The 20,665-nt window shown below is 47.6% G+C and overlaps 8 protein-coding genes across 8 annotated transcripts; 3 read left to right on the top strand and 5 right to left on the bottom strand.

Moving 5' to 3' along the window:
* Positions 1-676: 676 nt before the first annotated feature.
* On the bottom strand, positions 677-2,033 carry BKA55DRAFT_511507 (uncharacterized protein; the record flags this gene model as incomplete). Its single annotated transcript, XM_046187715.1, has 3 exons — positions 677-1,612; positions 1,656-1,893; positions 1,939-2,033. 3 exons carry the CDS (start codon positions 2,031-2,033, stop codon positions 677-679), a joined length of 1,269 nt encoding a protein of 422 aa, XP_046049614.1.
* A 1,200-nt stretch (positions 2,034-3,233) lies between these two features.
* Positions 3,234-5,512, bottom strand: BKA55DRAFT_569176 (major facilitator superfamily domain-containing protein). The gene has a single exon (XM_046192898.1). It carries the CDS (start codon positions 5,065-5,067, stop codon positions 3,310-3,312), a length of 1,758 nt encoding a protein of 585 aa, XP_046049613.1. The 5' UTR covers positions 5,068-5,512; the 3' UTR covers positions 3,234-3,309.
* Positions 5,513-7,471: 1,959 nt separating this feature from the next.
* On the top strand, positions 7,472-9,446 carry BKA55DRAFT_594392 (heterokaryon incompatibility protein-domain-containing protein; the record flags this gene model as incomplete). Its single annotated transcript, XM_046195663.1, has 6 exons — positions 7,472-8,178; positions 8,356-8,450; positions 8,483-8,577; positions 8,632-8,712; positions 8,763-8,939; positions 8,982-9,446. The coding sequence occupies 6 exons, from the start codon at positions 7,472-7,474 to the stop codon at positions 9,444-9,446; spliced, it is 1,620 nt and encodes a 539-aa protein (XP_046049612.1).
* An 81-nt stretch (positions 9,447-9,527) lies between these two features.
* On the bottom strand, positions 9,528-10,430 carry BKA55DRAFT_676081 (concanavalin A-like lectin/glucanase domain-containing protein). Its single transcript, XM_046198086.1, has 2 exons — positions 9,702-10,430; positions 9,528-9,656 (listed from the first exon to the last, which is right to left on the bottom strand). Exons 1-2 carry the CDS (start codon positions 10,399-10,401, stop codon positions 9,607-9,609), a joined length of 750 nt encoding a protein of 249 aa, XP_046049611.1. The 5' UTR covers positions 10,402-10,430; the 3' UTR covers positions 9,528-9,606.
* Positions 10,431-11,794: 1,364 nt separating this feature from the next.
* Positions 11,795-12,820, bottom strand: BKA55DRAFT_690522 (chaperonin 10-like protein; the record flags this gene model as incomplete). Its single annotated transcript, XM_046199512.1, has 1 exon — positions 11,795-12,820. The coding sequence occupies one exon, from the start codon at positions 12,818-12,820 to the stop codon at positions 11,795-11,797; it is 1,026 nt and encodes a 341-aa protein (XP_046049610.1).
* Positions 12,821-13,612: 792 nt separating this feature from the next.
* On the top strand, positions 13,613-14,548 carry BKA55DRAFT_511308 (uncharacterized protein; the record flags this gene model as incomplete). Its single annotated transcript, XM_046187695.1, has 1 exon — positions 13,613-14,548. One exon carries the CDS (start codon positions 13,613-13,615, stop codon positions 14,546-14,548), a length of 936 nt encoding a protein of 311 aa, XP_046049609.1.
* Positions 14,549-15,612: 1,064 nt separating this feature from the next.
* Positions 15,613-17,147, top strand: BKA55DRAFT_569172 (uncharacterized protein). The gene has a single exon (XM_046192897.1). It carries the CDS (start codon positions 15,840-15,842, stop codon positions 16,932-16,934), a length of 1,095 nt encoding a protein of 364 aa, XP_046049608.1. The 5' UTR covers positions 15,613-15,839; the 3' UTR covers positions 16,935-17,147.
* Positions 17,148-17,211: 64 nt separating this feature from the next.
* On the bottom strand, positions 17,212-20,304 carry BKA55DRAFT_676079 (uncharacterized protein; the record flags this gene model as incomplete). Its single annotated transcript, XM_046198085.1, has 5 exons — positions 17,212-18,809; positions 18,849-19,170; positions 19,502-19,525; positions 19,581-19,638; positions 19,710-20,304. The coding sequence occupies 5 exons, from the start codon at positions 20,302-20,304 to the stop codon at positions 17,574-17,576; spliced, it is 2,235 nt and encodes a 744-aa protein (XP_046049607.1). The 3' UTR covers positions 17,212-17,573.
* Positions 20,305-20,665: the final 361 nt, after the last annotated feature.

Below are 20,665 nucleotides of genomic sequence, written 5' to 3'. Positions count from 1 at the left end.
CACCGCCCGAAGGATTCACCATGTGTCGCCAAATTGCGATATTAGTTATGGTCCATGTGCCGTGATCCAGTCATGAATCAGCCCTACAGCACACTCAGGGGTAACGTTCAGTCAAAGCCTTAGCTGAAAAATAGCGTACGCATTGACCAATTAGATTCACTCAACCTCGTTATGGTGTAGGCAGATTCTGGGGCTGAAGGCTTGGCGTGCGTTTGGTGTGGAGAGTGTTTACATCAAGCTGAGTCTGAGCGTCGATGAAGCGATTGCCGTGGAATGTAGTATTCGTATTGAACGCGAAAGAACGCTGTATAGAGTTAAACTCTGAGAATAGACTTTGAGGGAGAGAGCTGACAGAGGGATTGACAGATGACAGAGAGTGCCTTGTCAAATGACCAATGTAAACAAGCTTCCGCTAAATTAAGCATCACGTTCGTGGCTTGAATGGCTTGCCCCTGAAATTAACACGACTACGTAAATTAATCACAACGCTCTAAACCTCAGCTAAGAATCGGCATAATTCCTTCCGAGCATTTGCCATCAGAACTGATGTCAATATTGTAGATCAATGGACATCGGGGGTTTACTCGGGACTAATATTACATCCTTCTCGTCATCCTCCACCAAGTCTCCATATACACATCCAATTAAGTACATATCAGATACTTCAATACACAGGCTAATTGCACGTCCCAAAATCTCCCTGGCATCCAGTCCCACAGTGATCACTCGTACTCCCACACCATCCCGCCCTCGAACAACATCCCCATCCACTCTCCGTACACCTCGCCCCCCCATGGGCAGCTCCACATCTCCCCGGCGCCGCTGGCTCAGGCGTATCTCTACACGTCCCGAAGACAGGCTGACAACCTCTCCCGCAGTGATCAGTTGTTCCGCCGCACCAGCCGTTCTGCGAACAGCATGTCTCGCCGTTGGGTTCCCCGCGACATGTTGCGCCGCCGTGTCGTGAGCCGCAGTGACCGTTTGTGGTGGCGGGGAATGTGGGCGATGATGAGGAGGATGTTGTGGGGGAGGAAGAAGACGAAACGGTGCGGTACCAGTTTGACGGGGGGTCTTGCAGGCATTGGCCTACTGTTACGGCGGTGAAGTTGTTGTGGCGGATGGAGCGGAGCATGTATTCTGTTAGGTTGTAAACAGTCTGATACACGGGATCATGCTCGATGTGAAGCCATTTGTTCGTCGCCGGACTTCTACCCTCGACGGTATTATCCCATGTTTGTTTAGATGTACTTATCATATTCGGACTATCGTGCAGATATCCTTCTGTATCCAGATTAAAGTACGCGACATGATATCCCAGCTCATTCAACCATGCATCAGTCGTAGAATTACTGGCAGAGTAGGGAGGACGCATGTAAGTGGGAAAATAACCGAGAATATCAGCAAAGGCAATTTCGTTGTAAACCATCTGGTTCCAGAACTTAGAGCGGCTCAAGGTTGTGAGACGTTGATGAGACCATGTGTGACTGGCGACTTGGTGACCGTCGCGAACCATGCGGCGGATGAGCCCTGGCCATGGTGTATCGGGGTCGTTGATAGCGCCTTTTCCGAGGTTGCGACCGGTGATGTAGAATGTTGCTTTAGCATTGTAGCGCTATAATTATTAGAGAGATTAAACAAGTGAGGAGGTGACGTACCTGGAGAAGATCGAGAAGATCTTCGGTGTAAGTATACGGTCCATCATCGTACGTCAATGCAATGTCGCCGTTGCGGTTACACCGATAAATAGCTTGACCATACGGAATACTTCCGACTTTCGGACGAGCAACGCTTGTTGTATCAGGGCCATTTGGACGAACGTTTGCGTCGCAGCCAGGCCCATACTCGATCTGACACGAGGGAGCAGAGCAGTAAAGATATCCAGTTCCGCACCATCTTTGAAGGTCAGTACGCAATTGAAGAAGGGGTTGAGTGACTCACCCAGCGCTGGAACAGCATTCATTTCGTCCGCAGACTGTTCCAAACCCCGTTCCACATCGTCCAGCTTGTCGTTTCTCAAGAGCACGGCTGAACATTGTATTCCACGGAGAGGCGATGACGGAACTCGCCAGAAAGGCGAGGAGGAGAGTAATTGACTTCATAATGAGGGTTAAACGAATGACTGTAACGAACGGATGCCTTCTAGGCCATTTCATGATCCAGCATTGAATGACAGAGACATATCTTATATACCCATTTCATCGGTATACTGCTCGACAGAATGACGTCTTGAGGTCCGCGAGTTTGAGGCGTATGTCATCTTAACTTTGGTGTAGCACAACATGAAATGCCACTGCTAAAAAGATTGAGATCGGCTGATGAGACCAATATATTAACAGATATTTTTGAGGCCCTTCAATATCGCAAGCCACAAAGAAAGGATCATCCTTGATGTTAGCTTTAAATAACAACAGTTTGGGTGTCCTTGGGGGAAATCTCGTACTCTTAGATGAGAACCTTATCAACACGTGTCACAATGGCTTACGAACCACATGCTGTGCGAGAAACGGTATCTTCGGAGGTTTTTTGTATGCAGAGAATACGAGATAGCCTGTTGATGCGACCGTTGATCTGTGGAAGGGATTGGTTGAGAGGGGACATCTTGATGACATGTAGACGATAATGATGCGATAAATATGAACTGGGGAGATGGTAGACTGGAAGAAATGCTCCGAGGGCGAGAGATGGGTTGAGGGATTGGGGTTGGACAAAGTAGGCGAGAGGATAAGCTTGTTCCTTGCAGTGTGATGAGATGAGATGAGATGTCTTGCAGCGGGACGACATTCTCGAGGGGGATGATTGGTGATCACCTCAGAGATGCAGGTACGTGTTGGATATCACAAGAATTGATCAGTTCTTGGCCTTTTCAGCTGAGAAGAATCTGACAGGCATAGATGGACTTGCGGTCAAGGGTCAGGGATTGAATGATTGCTGGTGGTCAATTGTGTTTGAGTCTGTTTCTGTTGACGTCAAATGCAGCTTCGGCCGCTTCAATCAGAAGATGAGAGGAACCTGGGTTTGGTATCCAGCACTGACGATCTCTGGGTTTCGAGATGGATGCAGGCGGTTCGGAAGGGTCTAATTGGGCATAACAATTGACCAATTCATGCAATCATGCATAACAACCTCAATTGGGCCTGCAAAAAGTATACGAAGAGAACCCGACTTCACAGAACATCTAATAATCTTTGATCAATATTGATCAATTCACGACATGTTCACGGAGGACCAGAAAATTAAACAAATAGCCCCAGGCCAGATCAATTACCATATTACGACGTTATATACAACTTTTAAATACTTTTGTCTTTTCTAAGCAGAGGCGGAAGTGCGCTCAGCAGCCTCACCAGGCTTCTCATCCTCAACCAAGTTCTGCTGATCGGTGAGCTTGGGGTTACGCAAGCACAGCGAGAAAGCGATAAGAGGAACACAAAGACAAATACCAGTGATTGTAAGCAGGCGCTGAACGTGCTTGTACGCATCAATCATGGCATCGCGCTCATCAGAACCAACAGGGAAGTCGAGAATGGCAGAGAGAGGCTGGGAATAAGCATACACCGCGAGGGTCTCGTTTCCAAAGCTGGAGAAACTCTGGGCAAGTCGCACAGGAAGAACTTGGGTCCAGATGGCACCGGAGACGGCGTTTCCAAAGGCCGAGCCAACCTGGTACAGCGCGAGGTACAGGCCTGTCATGACGGCGAGTCGCTCGTGGGTAACGTAGGCTTGGAGCGAGGCTTGCGCGGGGTATGGGAACATACCACCAGCGATACCGAGGAGGATTTGTGCACCAATTACACCAGATTTGTTATCGGAGCTGGGATCGCCGCGGTATCGGATGAGAAGACCGAATGCGACGAGGAAAAGACATGTTCCTGATACGATGAAGACTTTGAAGCGGCGCACTTTGTACACGATAAGACCGAGAATTGTGCCGGTGATGACACTCGCGAAGGAGTAGAGCGATTGAACTCGTGTAGCGGCCTTGATGCTGAAGTTGAAGGAGACTTGGAGAACGGTGTAGAGATAGTCGCCCTGCATTGTCCAGGCAAAGTTGAGCATGCATGCGATTCCCATGGGAGCCCAGACGGAGCGGTCTTTCATGTGGTGGAAGGGCACCAGGGGGTGAGGAGCGCGGAGTTCCCAGATGACGAAGACGGGAATGCAGACGAAGCCGATGACGAGGGGGGCTACGACTTGAGGGTCTGACCATTTGCTCTCGAAACCTCCTGCGATGGTGAGAGGGACGAGAAGAAGGGCGAAGACGGCGATGAGGAGGATTACGCCGATGATGTCGAGAAGCCAGAATAGTTCAACGGTGAAACTCTTGAGACCGAGCTGTTGGAATGAAGAGCGGTAGCCGACGAGATGGCCTTGCTTCTTTGCGCGATGGCCAACGACAAGAAGGCTGATGATGAGAGGGAGCGCGCAGACGGGGTAGATGATACACCACATGCCGATTCCCCATCGCCAAGTCGTGACTCCAAGTACTGCCTCTGTGATATCGCCACTGACCCAAGTATTGATGATGAAGGGTAGAGCGGGGATGTAACTAAAGAACAGGCGCGATCGCACAGACGTAATATCTCCAATGATGACCTCAACCAGCAGAATAACCATAGTATACCCAATCTGGTAAATAACAGCACCAGCAGAATACGTATCGAGATTCTGCGCCGCAGCCTCAATAACAGTTCCGATAGTATAAAAAAACACAGAAATGCAGATAAGTTCCACACGACCGAAAACATCTGCGATTTTTCCAGCAGTAGGTTGAGCAGCTGCTGCGATGACCGCGCGGAGGGTATTAACGGAGGATTGGAGGGAGTGCTCCTCGAAGCTGTTGAGCGCGGAGGGCTGGTAGGCGTAGCGCACGGTGCCGTCGAGACCGTAGGCGTAGGCGATGAGGAAGACGCCAAAGAAGATGAAGATGCGGTCGGTGAGGGTGATCACCTCGGACATGGCTTTGATGCGCTGGACACCGGGGGATGTTATGTCCCGGACGGCGTCGGCGGCTGAAGAGGGGACTTCATGGCCGTGGTCGTTGTCGGGGGTTTTCTCTGGGGAAGACATGATGCCTCAGTAGATTGTTGATCTCATGCAGAGAATGCACAGAGGGGAGATCATGGGGGGAGATGGGTGGTTTATAGGATTCAGAGAGAGATCCACTCAGATTGATTAGATAACTTTAACGTGCTGGGCTCCTACCGAGTGAAGACTTTTCGGAGGATCTGATAGGGAGGGGCGTCATGCGAGTTTGTGAGCCACTGATGCGCTATATTAGTGTCGTCCGTAGGGTGCAGGACGTGGATTTTTGGCGATGATGATGGTGGCGGATGATGATGTCGACTCAGAAGCACTCAACTATATATATCTTAATGCCAGTGTTACTGCCTTTGAGAGCATCGTGAGGTACACCCGTGTCAAGTGAGTTTTTGATCTTTCAACACAATAAACTTTCGTATAAACACAGAGTTCAAATTGATTAGCGACTCTTCTATCTTGGCGTTAGTCAAGTCAGCCGAGGATGAATAAAATCCACTGATCCACAGACATATTTCCCTCTGTCATATCCTCCAAGCACCACGGAGGACAAGGATGTTAAACAGCTGCCTGCGGTTTCGCCGATGCATCCCCCAAAAGGTAGGGATCTTCAACTCTCGGAGCTGTCCGCCCATCTCAAAATGCAACGTCGCTCTGATCCACAAATTCCTTCTACGAATGAAGGGTTAAAAATCTGATAGTGCACCGGATGACGCGGATATAAACCGCAACGGGTTAAGGGACTGATTGATAACATGCCACTTGAGAATCCGTCTCTTGGCTTGGTCCAATGGTGAGAGGTTCTGCGGCTTGGTGGACGGATGAGTTCCTCTTTGGGCTATCATTCCACATCGTCGGGTCCCGAAAGCCTTGGCGGATATAAAATTTTTTTGATGGAATATCCACAAAGTTTGGTCTAGAAGGGATCTAGGGAACGGGCTATCGGATATTAGGAGGTTTGGACACGCGACTTTGTGTCAAGAAGAGCCGCAGATGAGGGTAAATCGCCGGCCGAGGATTGGAAGAGAAACGTGGGATGAAGAGACAATGTGTCAGTGGGATCGATCTGAACGTCTCATTGCGATTACTGTGGCATTGAATGTGCATCAACCCACTTGGCCGTCGATCTCAGATGCATGGCTACCTTTACATCCACTTGATGCTTCGATTTATTGTTCTTGCGACATCGGATGATGTCGGTTCCTCGGTTAAGCTAGTCTTGGACGTTGGGTAATGCGTTTCTTGGCATGAAGCATTGGGCTTTTTTAATTCAAGCCACTAGACACAGTCTCAGGTTAAAGCATTCCAGCAGGCCTTTTAGTGTGGGTTCATTGTCTAATCTTATCTGATCCATCAATCATGTTCGCCGATCGCTATTGAGTTTATGCGACGCGTCTTGGCCGCAGAGCTATTGGCTTGGCTCAATTTTTTTGGGAAAAAAAAAATCTGTCTAGCTTGCCACAAGCTAAATTCTCTTTGGAAACAGTGAGATCTTTGTGGCTTTGGCAAAGTTGTGTCAAGGATAGGTTTCTCATTTGTGTGTGATACTGTCCTACGGCAATCATAAACTGCCAAATCCAAGCAAAATGTGGTATTTGACACTGTGCGCTGTTGTCAACTAGAATGCCAAACATCACAAGAGATACCGATAGAGATAAATTGTGTGCAAATTGACACATCTTGGGTTTAAAATCACGTGAGATAAATCTTTATCATAGAAACAAAAACAGCTAGCATGCCCACCAACAAGTCCGTCAGAACAAACCATGAACTGGCTTCCTCTCAATCACTGATATTTAGCAATGAGTTGCTTCCTTCTGTTGTTGCCCAGTAAGCAGGCCGCATCCAACATATGAGATTGCATCCGCCCCTACTTTGCGATGTTCGATTCCTCTCCACGAAAAACATCGTGTCAAGCTTGAAAACGAGCCATGCTTCTGCCTAGACAGCAACCAGTTCGTGCCACCAACAAGATTGAGATTGCATTTGTGATAGATTGAAGGAAGAGATTGCCTGAGAAACATGAAATACACTGATAAGAGTGTTGAGAGCAAGAGAAATCAGCAAATATCATCCAACTGACAAGCCTGCTTGAAATGAAGCTTTCAGATCAATCACCAACATCTACAGCATGGACTTTGCTGTTTCCCGATGATGAAAAGCGATTAGACAACAGAACCATCAAATGTAAATCTGTCCCTTGCTTCCTCTGCTTCCTCTGCTTCCTCTCTGCTTGACAGGGTTGTGCTTGCATTCCTTTGCCATAACGTAGCGTAATCCTTTTGTCAAGAAAAACAATCTGAGAAGTTGCAGCCTTATGTGTAACCCAGAATCTCTATATAAAGCCTCTCTTCGCAGGGCAGATTTGCTCATCTCTCGTCAACCTCACCAACTACGATCCCACTTTGCCCATCGTTAGTCAGCCTTACACCAGATGGCGTCTCCTAATGAAATATCAGGGCTCTCTCCGCCTCTCCATCAACCACTCAACAAGGATCAACGCGAGATACGTCTTGAGATCCTCCCTAACTCTCCTGACGGCAAAGTTAACTGCAAACTGCACACCGTCCTTCTTACTCCAGATCTTTACTACGCTTGTATCTCTTATGTTTGGGGTGACCCGTCTATCACTGAAGAGATCATTGTGGACGGCGTTCCTCGACAAGTCACCGTTACTCTTGCTACTGCACTTCGACACCTGAAGAAGCATTGGACTGAGATCGAAAGCAAGTCAGATCCTGAGCTTGATACTTCCAAGTTCCGCTTGTGGGCTGATGCGCTTTGTATCAATCAAGATGATCTCACCGAGAGACTGCATCAAGTCAGCATGATGGCGGATATCTACTCTTCAGCCGCAATGGTCCTGGCTTGGCTTTCTTCAAACGACGAAGATGTTGCTAAAGCGTTCGATGCTTTTGAACGGATAGTCCACATCACCGAAGGAAACGTGGGACCGATCAACTCTACCGGTCTTGCAGAAATAGAACTTTTTAGGCTTTGTTTTGACGGGATTTCTTGGGAGCCTAACCAGTTGGACTGGCTCTTTCCACATGACTCTACTCTTTTTACTATTTTTGATACAGAAAGCAATAATCTTCTCGACGGACCTTATGGAGCCGTATTCAACTTCTGTCAACTCAAGTTTTGAAACAGAGTGTGGATTCATCAGGAGGTCATCCTTGCAAAGAGGCTGTACTTCCTATCCCCATCTCGCTTTCTACAGCATTCGTCATGTGTCGTGGCATTACTCGGAGTCGATAAATACATGCAACAAATCATTGACACGATCCAGGAGTCTGCATAGCGGTTCAAAATTAGAGGGCTAAAGTTAGCTTTCTCCAGAATCTGTTACCTCTTCTTCACGCCCTTTCTGTCTCAAGAAATCGTCGATGCCGATAGAATATCCGTGTATGGTATGTGGCTTTGAACTTGTACTTCTCACTAGAATCTGAGGCTTCTAATGATTTGGAACATGTCTATGGCCTCTTGGCTGTGACCAAGTCGCCGATCACACCCGACTATACCAAGTCCATTCGTGAGGTGAATCTAGAGTTCATGGCGTGGGCTTTGTCTTGTTTGAAATTAGTACACAAGGAGGCAAGGGAGCAGAATTGGGAGGCCAAATTCAAAGACGAATGGCGTTATAGAATCCCCAACTTCTTGAACGGTCGTTCTGTTGGTCTCAAACGTCTTTACGATCTACCAACGCTCCTGTGTTTTCAAAGGCCGGCAGACGAAAGCGATTTAGAACAGACACTGCGAGTTGTCGTTGCGCACATAGAACAGTACCTGAGCTATTCAACTATCTACCTATAGAGATTGTCGGCGATAGCTTATGGGTCAAAGGAATCAAGGCCCAGCTTGTAAAGACTGTTTACGACGAACCTGTTTCTGTCGATCTCGTGATAACCGGTTTATAAAAATGCATCATGACTTTTACACAGTCACCACAGGATATGTATCCCACCGGCAAAAGCGTATTGGAGGTACTGTGCTGTACTCTGCTACGAAAAGAAGTATATGAAAACTATGCTTTCAACATAGGTCTTTGCGTGGGCTGTTGGTTACACCCCGAAGGTCCAACTCGAGAGAGCGAATGGAGGAGGCAATGGTTTCAGAAACCCTACGTAGTCGCGGTACTATCCGAGTGGGTGTTCAAGGGAAAACTTTTTGAAGGCAACAAGCTATTCACAACCGAGGATGGCTATATCGGCACGATGTCAGACGATGTGCTCCCTGGAGATGTGGTCTGTGTTCTTGCAGGCTCTAACGAGCTTGCAGTCCTCCGCCCTGAGGATGACCACTACCTTTTTGTTGGGTGTTGCTTTATGATAGGCCTGATGAGTGGCGAGGTCTCCGAGTTTCTGGTGTCAGGGAGAGCCAAGATTGAGACCATTGAAATCCGATAATCGTGGATGTTTTGAGATTTCATAGCAGTTTAGACAGATGAATAACAAGCTCTTTCTTCCAGAGGCTATTGAATTGTGACAGACAGATTTCAGGTTATATACAATAAAAATATTTACAAAAGACGAAAAGACTAGCCAGCTAATCTGCACTGCAGGCAGTTTAGTTGACAGAGAGGCTGTAGGCAGAGGTGGAGAAGACACAGTTGGAACCTGACAAGTTAGCTTCAGAACAACCACATAAAAGACACAACTTACCGACGAAAGGTTCAGTACCGGCCTGGAAGCTAGTAGCAACATAGCTGCTAGGAACTCCCTGGCTCTTGGTAAGGTATGTAAGGAAAGGAAGAAGATCGCCTTTGAAGTTGCCCTGGTTCTTGGTAGCAACGAAAGAGTAAACAGTAGTATCACCGTTAGGTCCTCGGAAGAGCTTCCACTGAGCACCGTTGATGGTGAGCGTCGCAATGGGAGTAGATCCAGAGTCGGAGATAGGGCCAGCGCCGCCATAGCTTCCAACCCAGATCATGATCTCGTACTTGTTAGCGGCACCGACGGAGGGAGCAAGCCAGAGATCGTAGGATACATCGGAAACCATGTTGGTTCCGCTGTAGCGCCATGTCCACTTTGTAGGAATGGACTTGATAGCTGAGACTTTCTTGTTGATGTTCTCGAGAGCGACGTTGGAGTAGCTCTTGACGTGGATGTTTCCACCGGCCCAGCTCCATTTAGTAGACCACGAGAATGATCCGCTCTTGTAAGAGTTGAAGGTAGTGCATTGAGAACCAGACGTAGCTTGGCCGCTTCCCCAGTTGTTGTGGTAAACGGTGTATCCGGCAGTTTGGAGGGACCCGAAAGCATCACACCAGGTGGTAGCTCGTTTATCAAGGGTCTTTGAAGGTGTAGTAGGCGTAGCTGAAACAACAGCCAAAAGGGCAGAAATAGCAGTGAAGAACTTCATGGTGAAAGGAATGTGAAACTGTAGGGCTGAATGAATGAACTGTAGATAAAGTGAGGAGTAGACAGAGCCTTGGCGGCTTCTTTATAATGTTTCTCAAAAAAAGTATCCGTGCTTCGGAGATTGGCTGCGTGTTTGACCTGAAACTCCTATTCGGACGACATGATCATATCTGGTAAGTTATAGTCCCACTGAGTGCCGACTACCGACTGACCTAGTCAAAAGTTCCACCAATCACGACTCAAGACTAATTCTCCCAGCAATAGAAGTCAAGCCGCGTATTCTAGAATAACCATCTCGTATACAAGGATAAGAACGATTGGATCAGAGCTGTGTTGAATTAAGTAAGTTTCGGAGATTCGGAGCATGCACGAATATTTCCTTTTTTATGTAGAAATCTTGGACCACTATTGCCGCCTTGTTCTTCCGCTTACTTTCCTTCTCTATTCGTTGGAGCTGATATCTATATGATTTATGTCCCTGCCAGTCTGTACTTAGCTAAGACATATGCCAGCTTTTCTCTATATTCTAAACCCCAGGCTTCACAACACGCCGAGTTCAAGACCAATACAATACGGACCGCCAGCCCCGAACCAAACGACCATCTTCCATGCTCCCAGTAAATTGAGGCAGAATTCCCTCTATATCACCAACTTCTAAAGTTCAATTCCAGCTCCGGACAACTTTTTGCAACGTGACATGGAAGAACTTAATGATAAGCTGCACTGACCTGTTACCTATTGTAGATTCCTCACCCTTATCAAACCTCTGCCCTCTACTGTTGATTCTCTTTACCGATGGACTATCTGGATTCATCCCGTCACAGGTAACCAGAGGAGCGGAATTTGGTTGGCATCCTGTCAAGGTTGCAAGGGAGGGTGATTGGTTTTGCAAATCACGCCTGTTATTCGTAGTAAAGGTGCCGTGCAAGTTAGTATCAAGATATCGAGAAGGTAGGTAGGTCCTAGATTCAATGACAATTAATTCCTGCCCTTCATCAGAGGTGGCTATCTTCTAGGGTTATATGCCTGCTAGCTCGCAGATGCCTCGCTGAAATGCCGATCCAAGCTACAGAACCTTGATTGCGCCTCTTTACCTAAAAGCGGGGTAATTACAAAAGGAGTCTTTCTTATCTTATTCTTTGATTTCGGACGCATATTATACTATAAATCTGCCTCTTTTAACTGCCTCTAGACTGGGAAATTAGGTATAATATTTAAATCAAGGATATAAAGCTGGATTATAGTTATTTACTTTACTTTAAGTTTTTAAATATATCAAAGTTAAATTAAATCTCTAAATGAATTTTTAGTATTTAGTTTTTAAGTAGAAACTGATATATAATACTGATCTATAACTATTCAGTCTATGAAAATCTTCTAATAATCTCTCTCCTTTACTTATCAAGCTCTACAACAACCTTAGAGTTGCTTACACCCTTTCCTAGGATATCCAAAGCAGAGTTAACTGCCTCCAACCCGCCACTAATCCTTTCGATCTGCGTCGGCACGAGTTTGTCACTTGCAATGCCTTTAGCAAAGAATGTACGGAAAGCCCATCTAATCCAGTGCTCATTGCCCTCCTTATACAGAACAAATGGCCATGAAGTATAGTGGCGGACCACACCTTGGGGCAGTGTCTCCGGGCCAAATGGGGGCAGAGTTGCGTAGACTGTACCACCGCCCTGGGCGGCTAGGACATCGGCAAGCACGCTGACAGTGTTGGGATAGGAGATGGTATCAACGACGATATCGTATGGACCCTCGGCAATGAAGGCCTTGATAAGGGCTTCGCGATCCTGACTGTGGTCGATGATCTTGTCGGCGCCTAGCGTTTCGACAAAGGCCTTGTGTTTGGGCGAGGTTGTGGTGACCACGCTGTAGCCTGCCCGACGGACATACTGTACAGCCAAGCTACCCAGGTTGGAAGTCCCTCCGTAGATGAGGATCTTCTTGCCATTAGAGGCTACTTCGTTCTCGATATCTGGCTTCGGCACACCGGCTGTGGCGCTAAGCATGCCGACGACGGTCGTCAGGTTCCCGTTCATGCTCACAGGGACAGCCAGATCAACGCCCTCTGGGACAAGACAGGTCGTATCCACCTTGGCCAATGCATAGGCCTGGTAGGCAGCATACTTGTCGCCATCTGTTGGGCTGGCATAGACGGCGACTTTATCTCCAACCTTGAAGTCAGAGACACCCTCGCCAAGGGCGATGACCTCACCGCCAAAAGACGTGCCGATTACACACGGGTAGTTGGATTTGAACAGATCGTTCTTGGTGATGTTGACCTCGACTGGGTTTATAGCGATAAGCTCGTTTTTGACGAGGATATCACCAGGTCCTGGGGTAGGTGTGTCAAGTGTCCTGACCTCGAGCGGCGCCCGAGCTGCAGGGTTAACGGCTCCACGATTCTGAGACATTGCGTTCTGTTTTTGTCGAGATATTAAAGTTCTTAAGGGCTGTGGGTTGGCAAAAGATATGCTCTTGGAGTATAATCTCTTAATGATAGGTAACCTGATAATTGCTGATTGTTGATGTTTGATATTGCTGTAAGGGGAAGTCTGGTAGAGAAGATGTGAGAATGGTTCTTTATACTTATAGTAAATAGGCTTCATCCACATTACTGCCAGGAAATATATTAGAGTTATTGGATTGCTAAGCAACGGACTTTTAAACAATAGCTTGTAGGGCTGTGTAAATGGGTATGGCTTTCATAGATGGGCGTGGAATCACTGTCTCTCGGTCTCTCTCGCACTTTTCTTTATTTTCCGATGTGCGAGGCTCTAATATGTTTTCTCCTTGGACGCAACCGGCACTTGCACCCTGCGCAACTCCATCAGAACAGAAGCGTGGGCTCATGTCGGTACCGGTGCATTAACCAAGCCGCTGCGTGAAGGAGTTCGCGCTTGTGTATGTCCGGGCTGTACGTATACCAGCAGACCGGAAGGCTAGCTCGAAGCAGCTCTAGCGTTGGTCTTGTTCAGGACCGGTTATCGAATAGAAATGAAACTAGAGGTCACTCACAGGCCCACACCCTTAAACTTAAACCACATATATTAATATACTCAAGTAAGACTCTCTTAAGGTTAATTGAATATAAATATCAGAGAGCTTGATGAAGAAATAAGTGATAAAATCTTTTGTTAAAGGGGGCTTATCTGATATTTTATTTTGATCTTTTCTTTTACAAACGTGAGCAACAGATCTCAACCATGACTAAAGGCGTATCCTTCAACCCAGATAAAGATATTCCTGACCTCTCGGGGAAAGTGATACTAGTCACAGGAGGGAATACTGGACTAGGTTTTGAAGTCATCTATCAGCTGTCCAAGCACAAGCCCAAGCACATATACCTCGCAGCCAGATCGGAAGAAAAGGCAAACGAAGCGATCAAGACACTCCGGGAGAAGAATCCTAATGTGGGACCCATTACTTTTCTTCAGCTTGACCTAGGCTCATTTACGAGCATCAAGGCAGCTGCAGCTTCATTCATATCCATGTCCGACAGGCTGGACATCTTGATAAATAATGCTGGTATCATGGCTGTACCAGAGGGTCTGACGGAGGATGGATATGAGATCCAGTTCGGGACAAACCATGTCGGTCCTGCGCTCTTCACGACGCACCTCCTGTCAATCCTTAAAGCAACCGCCGCTGAATCTACCGATGCACGAGTTGTGTTTCTCAGCTCTGAACTTGAGAATATGGCACCGAAGAATTCCTATCTCTTGGATGGACTGAAGACTACTTTGCCCCAGTTGTCTACGTGGGCTCGTTACGGCCAGTCGAAGCTAGCCGCCGTGCACTACGCCCAGGCACTGGCAAATCATAACCCAGACCTCAAAGTTATGAGTATCCATCCGGGAGTCATTGCAACAAACCTCAGCGGCCCCGTGGTCAAGAATTATAACTTTTTGATGGCCGCATTGTTCAAGGTTGCCATGAAATTCGTTACCGTGAGCGTCGAGGAAGGGACGCTGAACCACCTGTGGGCAGCAACTAGTCCCGATGCTAAGTCTGGTGTTTTCTACTTTCCTGTAGGTATTCAAGGGAAAGGCTCGTCTCTAAGCAAAAACAGTAAGCTTCGTGACCAGCTGTGGGACTGGACGGAAACAGAGCTCAAATCACATGTTACCATGGTCAATTAAGTGACCCAAATGTTTATACGTTCCAGTTAACTCAAATGATCGGAGAGGCAAACTAAAACGGACTTCTTAATATACTCTACTAATCAACATCATATATTTTGTATTGCGTAACTGGTTCTTGCTTTTATGAGAGGATAGTTCGTCAAGAATAGACTGTTCATCTGATAAATCGATTTTCCAGACATTAAAGCCCAGGGCTGAAAGAGCTTCGAATCGATCATCTAATTTGACAGCGGCGAATATTTGGGCTTTACTGATCTCTGAGTGCTTGGATAAGAGATTGGCGACGATAGAGCTGATGTTATGAGACATTATGTTATTGATAGGGCTGGATTATTGTAGTTGAGTGGTCTTGTATATATTTTTATCTGAGAATCTTGAATCTTTCTTGGTTGCTGACTGATTGTCTTGAGCGACTGCAAACGGAAACCTAGACCTCTCAAGAAAGAAACAGAGCTTCTATATGGCTTTTGTATTAAAGCACTATAGTGTCCTTACTATGCCGAACTTACTAGCTGAAACTCTATCGTCAAGCCTTTAGTCTCTTTCTGACGTCGATTTGCTCGTTCAAAATACCCGAATAGTGTTAGTTTTTCGTATTGTCAAGCCACAGATCTGGTACAACCAATGAAGAATGACCCCTCACCCTTTCAACTGGGATCAGATGCCGCTCACTCAGCCAGAGACAGAATAACCCGTTATTCGAAATACCTAAAATATTTAGGTGTTATTTTTGCTGTGTTACCTAGATCTATCTAGCCGAGACATCGATAGGGCTTACTCAACTGAATTCGAAATACCTAATTGTTTAGTAATCAGTTGATTTGGTCAACTGGGCGGGCATCCTATCCTCTTAAGAAATATCTTCAATACCAAAGGCTGGAACATTAAATTTGTAATAGTTCAGTGTGAACACGATAAGCTAAGCGCTTTCCATTCCTAAAATAGCACTGTTTCCGTCCCATGTCCCACAGCCTGCAAGTGATATGCGTGATTATCACATCGGTCAGATTGAGGCCACCAATCTACCTATCATAACTGCAGAACATGAGCCAGGCTCGCGGGTCAAGTTAGCCTATCTGTTCCAACCGGGAATAATGAAACCATTTCTGCTTACTATTGATCCTGTGGAATGAAGTGGATCTGAGGCTGAGGCTGAACAATTGGCGCTCTTTGGAGGATGGGACAGGCATAAAGTGCGGGTTTTCCCTGTTCAGGCCAGCCTTGTGGTTATTCCCGTAATGCGTCAACTCTCAGCTTCAGTCAAGCTGTCTTCCCTAGTTCAACCAAAATGGCCGGAACTTTAGCAAAACCGGGTAGTTTGAACTTGATCCTCTCAATTGCAGCCATCCTCTGCTTCCATATCCAACCAACAACAGCCCTCCAACGCTCCAACAAGCAATTCCAAGAATTCTTCCCAGCATGGGCCCCCCTTCTAAAAGACCAACTCAAATACAACTGCTCCTCCAAAATCCAAGAATACCTCAACATATCCAGTCCGGCTCCTCGTCCAGGCTATGGCGTCATCGACTGTATCCTCAGCACCATGCCGGAATTCAGAAAGGCTGAGCTAGCATCGGCTGCTGTCATTCTTGGTCTCGCGCCATCTGTTCTTCAGTTACTCAGTGCTTCGTATCTTGATACAGCGATATTGGCGTATCGGAGACCGGGACTGGCAGTGGTGTTGGCGATGTGTAGTTCTGGAGTGAGGCCGCTTACGGCGACGGATTATGATGACTTTATAAGCAAGATGGGTAGCGAATCTTCCACAACGTTTGGTATACCGCGGTTTGCTGGAGCTCAGGCGATTGTGTCGTTGGTGGAGTACATCATCGCCGCTGCATCAGTCGCAAACAATGCATATCTCACATACCAACTCTGCCTCCAAGCAGTGTGTACATTCGCTCCGGCAGAAGACTTTCTACCCGCTGTCTGGACCGCTGCAGCTCTAGCAATCCATCTTGTCGGATACATCACCGCACGTTTAAAAATTACCGTTGAGACGAAAAGCGCATGGGAAGATCGAGGAAGACTGTGGTCTGAACTCACACCAACACCCTGGCAGTCCAAACTCCAAGTCAAAGCGAACAGACGACATACGGGCTGGTTCCTCACTCTTGCGTCAGCTTTATACGTGGGCGATTGTCTCCAAGCACTCTTCGGAACGCTTATTCTGTCGAGTTTGGTGTTCATTAGTGTGAGGGACTCTGCGATCATTGTGATTCGACTAATGGGGAGTGCTCTTTTCGCAAGGTTGATCCTCATCTATGAATTGGCGGGGCTGAAGACGGATGGCGAGGGATATACTGCATCTGAGAGCACCATCTACTTGGAGTCTCTTGAGCAGAATGAGAGAAACTTGAGAGGATCCCGAGTTTTCTCATAGTTATGTACGTCAAAGGATGTCTTGCCCCGGTAGAAGAGATGAATACAAACACTATAAAGTCATTTATCACTTGAACTGGAAAAGTACAAGTTGGCGCTAGGTCCAGGCCTGTCGTGTGAACTCGAGGGTGATGAAGGGTGGCTATGTGGTATTCTCGGCAACATAGATCTTCACGACCCCCCAAGACCAATCTTCATTGCCGATACTCATTGCTGATGATTCACAAATCACAATCTAAGGCTTTGATGATGCTTTGATTTGACTCTTGTGATAACCTTGCTAATAGACTCGCTGTAGTGATTGACTCGCTAAACTCTTTTTCCAAGTAACAAGCTGTGGACACAATCTGCCAACCCCCATATGAAGACATGGTAAAATACCGTAACCCAAAGACATGCTTACAACGATAGTCGGTGAGTGAAACTCAAACGAATCCACACCATATCTTGCACAAATGCTGCTCTGCGCACCAAATGGCCAGCTTCGATCTTGCGACTGGCCTGGGTAAACCAAGAGTTCCACCCCATCCCCGTCCACGATCCTGTGACAATTCCGAGTCGATAAACTGCCCTGGGATGTTGATGGAGCCATTTAAAGACAGTAGTATCTGCACGTTTGTCGGTACTCCCTCTCGAGCAGTCATTGATTCCCATAGTGAATGTCCCAGAAAGGAATGAAGATAGGAACGGTCTGATAGGTATCATCAAATGGGGCAGGCGTGGACAGTCTGGGGTAGGGTGAGCTCGATACCTGTTTAGGTGGTAATAAAACATTCCAACTCATCTCTGTACTTGTTTTTGGTCCGTTGTGTTCAAACGTCATGATAACATTCGCCGTTGTGTTTGGAGGCTTCTGATTCCACATTTCCATCAGGGTTGAAGGGCTTCCTACAGTACCTGCCCAGGTGTTGGCAAGACCGTCAACTTTGGCTAGGATGTTGAGCCCCCTCTGCGAGTCGCTCCGGACTCTGATGTCACGAGCGCCCGCATTGTATCCTTCCTTGTATTGAATACTCTCCAGTCCGATACTGTTGACACGAAGCATGCTGACGCTTGTATTTGTGGCTTGGAGATTTTCTGAGTCTTCATTTGTCGAGGGGCCATTTTCATTAGATAGAAGAGGCTGGGGTACTGTCGGTCGTAGAACATTCCAATCGATGGTTGTGTCTCTTGTTGCTCCTCTGCGACTAGAAGCCATGATAATACTCACCACACCGCCTGACCTAGAATTGTAGAGTTCAAGAAGACTTTGAGGGTTATCGACAAAACCTGCCCAAGTATGGACAAGGCCGGGGACTTTGCCGAAGAAGTTGATAGTCCTTCCGCCTCCGCGCCTGTCGATCTTTATAGTATGACGCCCCCCACTCGCCCAACTCTGCTCAATACTGCCCAGAATGACTGGTGCTTTCTGAAGGTGGGTTCTTCCGGGATAAGCCGTTCCATTTCTGATGCCTTGATATGGGTTGGGTTGGGATTGCTCATGAAAATTCGGTATGCCAGGCTGACCGTAATCTTGCTGCCACCATTGTGGCTGGGAGTTTACCGGCATATTATGATAGCCTGGGTGACTTGTGCCTATTGGAGGTAGAGGCGGCATGTAATGGTAGATTGGAAGGGCAACATAGTGCTGAGGACCGTTGTGGCATGGGCGGACATCGTAGGGCTGATGGGCGTTGTAGTGCCCAGTTCTGTTATGCTGAGTAGTATAACCCTGCCGCAAATCAACATCAGGCCGAGTACCGTCGTGTTGAGTACCGCCGTGTTGAGTACCGCCATGCTGAGTGTCGTTGCCTCGTTGTGAATCCATGCCATTCTGGGCCCCGTTGATCTGAGTATCGTTGGCCTGAGGAACATCATCGTACTTCGTGTCGTCGTCCTAATCGCCAGCGTTTTGAGTGTTTTCAGGCTGAGGGACGTTATCTTGCTGTGGACCGTTGTCATGCTGAGGAGCGATTCCATGCTGAGAGCCGTTTTTTTTAATGCCATCGTGCTGCAGATCGTTTTCTGGCTCAGGGCCGCCGTGCTGAGCTCCATTATGCTTGATGCCTTCTTTCTGAACGTCATTGTTTTGCAAACCGTTGTCTTGCTGAGTATCGCCGTGCTGCACGTCGTTGCCAGGCGCCTCTACGCTCGGCCTCTCGCGCCCGTTTGACTCGTCACTGCTCATTTTGGGGTTGGAGTAGAAAAAGAGTGATGGGGAGTACGTGAATTCGATGGTACTACTGTTCTGGTAGCGACTGTATTGTTCTTGATATGTGATGTGTAAGTTTGTTGATGCGATGTGCATGAAGAAAAGAATGATGTTCGGTTGTTGTTTTCATGGAGGGGAAGAAGGATGCTTGCTACTTGGGTCACAGGTGGGCGTTCGCTATTGCTTCAAAATCGAGGGAACAGCAAATGAACATCAGAAAAGGAAAGTCGGACTCAACGATGGAATACGTCTACAATTGGGCAAAAAGGAGAATGTGCATTCATTCCATTACTTCTGTCTATCGTGGAATGGTACTCGTACTCTCGTCCACCCAAGCCAGCTCTGTATCCTATGGTGGCGTGCGTCTATTCCTTTACCTTCTATTCTTAGTATCAGAATCCCTGGAATCTCAAAAGTCAGTACCAAGCGTAGCAGTTGAAGGTTTGGGGCGCTTACTGTTCAAATCGAACACTGGACACGCGTGGGCTGGTGTAAATACTCGACATTCGTGTTCCTGTAGAGTGTCAGTAACTGTTCCGCTTCTCACTCGAGGGCTGTGCTGACCTTTTGTTCAGATGATCAGACCGGCCAAGTCTGGGTACAGGGACTGCGTGTCCTCTGCCGGTTGGTCGCGTGGGCTGTTGTAGGCAGCTGGCTCGGGAGAGGTCTTGTTGTTTTCCTCATCGGCACCCTTTTTGGTGCATTCTTCTTCACCGACGACAGTCTCATCGTCTGCGACAATCGTCTCGGTGTCTTCGAAGGCCTGTTCGTCGTTGTTCTCTGTCGATGCAGCAGCAGCTTCCTCCGAGGCTTTGAGAGCACTCCAGGGGATCTCTGCTGTAGCCATGCTAGCCCCCGACCCGTTAGGGGGCACGGCGAAGATGACGCTCAGGGTGCCTTTTGGCATCATCTTGTAAAAGTCAAGCAAGCTTTGATGGTTGTCAATCACCCCAGCATACGTGCCCTCCAGGCCGGGGACTTTGGCGACGGCGTTCTCCTGGCGTCCCCCGCCAGGGGAATTGTTCACAATCCTCAATCCAGAGGACTTCTCCGTACTGACGCCTCGAAGGCTGAGGCTCTCGACAAGGCTGAGGCCTATGTTCTCTTCGGGAGAAGGTACATCGTCGGTTTGCTGCCGGCGTCTGCGGGAAAGGAAGCCCGGTTGGTACGGGTGCGGCATTATGAAGACGGGAAAACAAGTGATGATGGTTAAACAGAAGATGGTGATTAAGTTCTTTTGCGTGGTTTTCGTTCTTGACGAGGGCTGACTGTGTAGAAAGGAGAAGGGTGCTGTGCTGCGTTCTCGCTGAAGCTCTATTGTTCAGGAGCTCGGTGAATCTCCCACAAAAGCCCCGTACCAGAGCTCGCAACTGGCACGCAGACGCCCAGCAAACTTTCTGTAGCAACAATAGAAAACGTGAAATACCCTTCATTCCGCCTGGCCAGGGTATGTGGATGAAGACAATGAACTCACAATAACAGCAGTTCTTTGCTGTCAACTAAGTCTGATGGGCTGTTCGGGTGAACAGATACCATGTTCA

The sequence above is a fragment of the Fusarium redolens genome (assembly GCF_020744475.1).
Source record: "Fusarium redolens strain MPI-CAGE-AT-0023 chromosome Unknown BKA55scaffold_8, whole genome shotgun sequence".
Taxonomy (NCBI): domain Eukaryota; kingdom Fungi; phylum Ascomycota; class Sordariomycetes; order Hypocreales; family Nectriaceae; genus Fusarium; species Fusarium redolens.
This window is presented reverse-complemented; position numbering and strand designations above follow the sequence as displayed.

Coding starts and splice junctions, on each gene's coding strand:
- BKA55DRAFT_569172 (XM_046192897.1), top strand. CDS start 15,840: ATGGCCGGAACTTTAGCAAAACCGGGTAGTTTGAACTTGATCCTCTCA.
- BKA55DRAFT_569176 (XM_046192898.1), bottom strand. CDS start 5,067: ATGTCTTCCCCAGAGAAAACCCCCGACAACGACCACGGCCATGAAGTC.
- BKA55DRAFT_676081 (XM_046198086.1), bottom strand. CDS start 10,401: ATGAAGTTCTTCACTGCTATTTCTGCCCTTTTGGCTGTTGTTTCAGCT. Junction 9,657..9,701: donor CGGTACTGAACCTTTCGTCG/GTAAGTTGTGTC, acceptor CTAACTTGTCAG/GTTCCAACTGTGTCTTCTCC.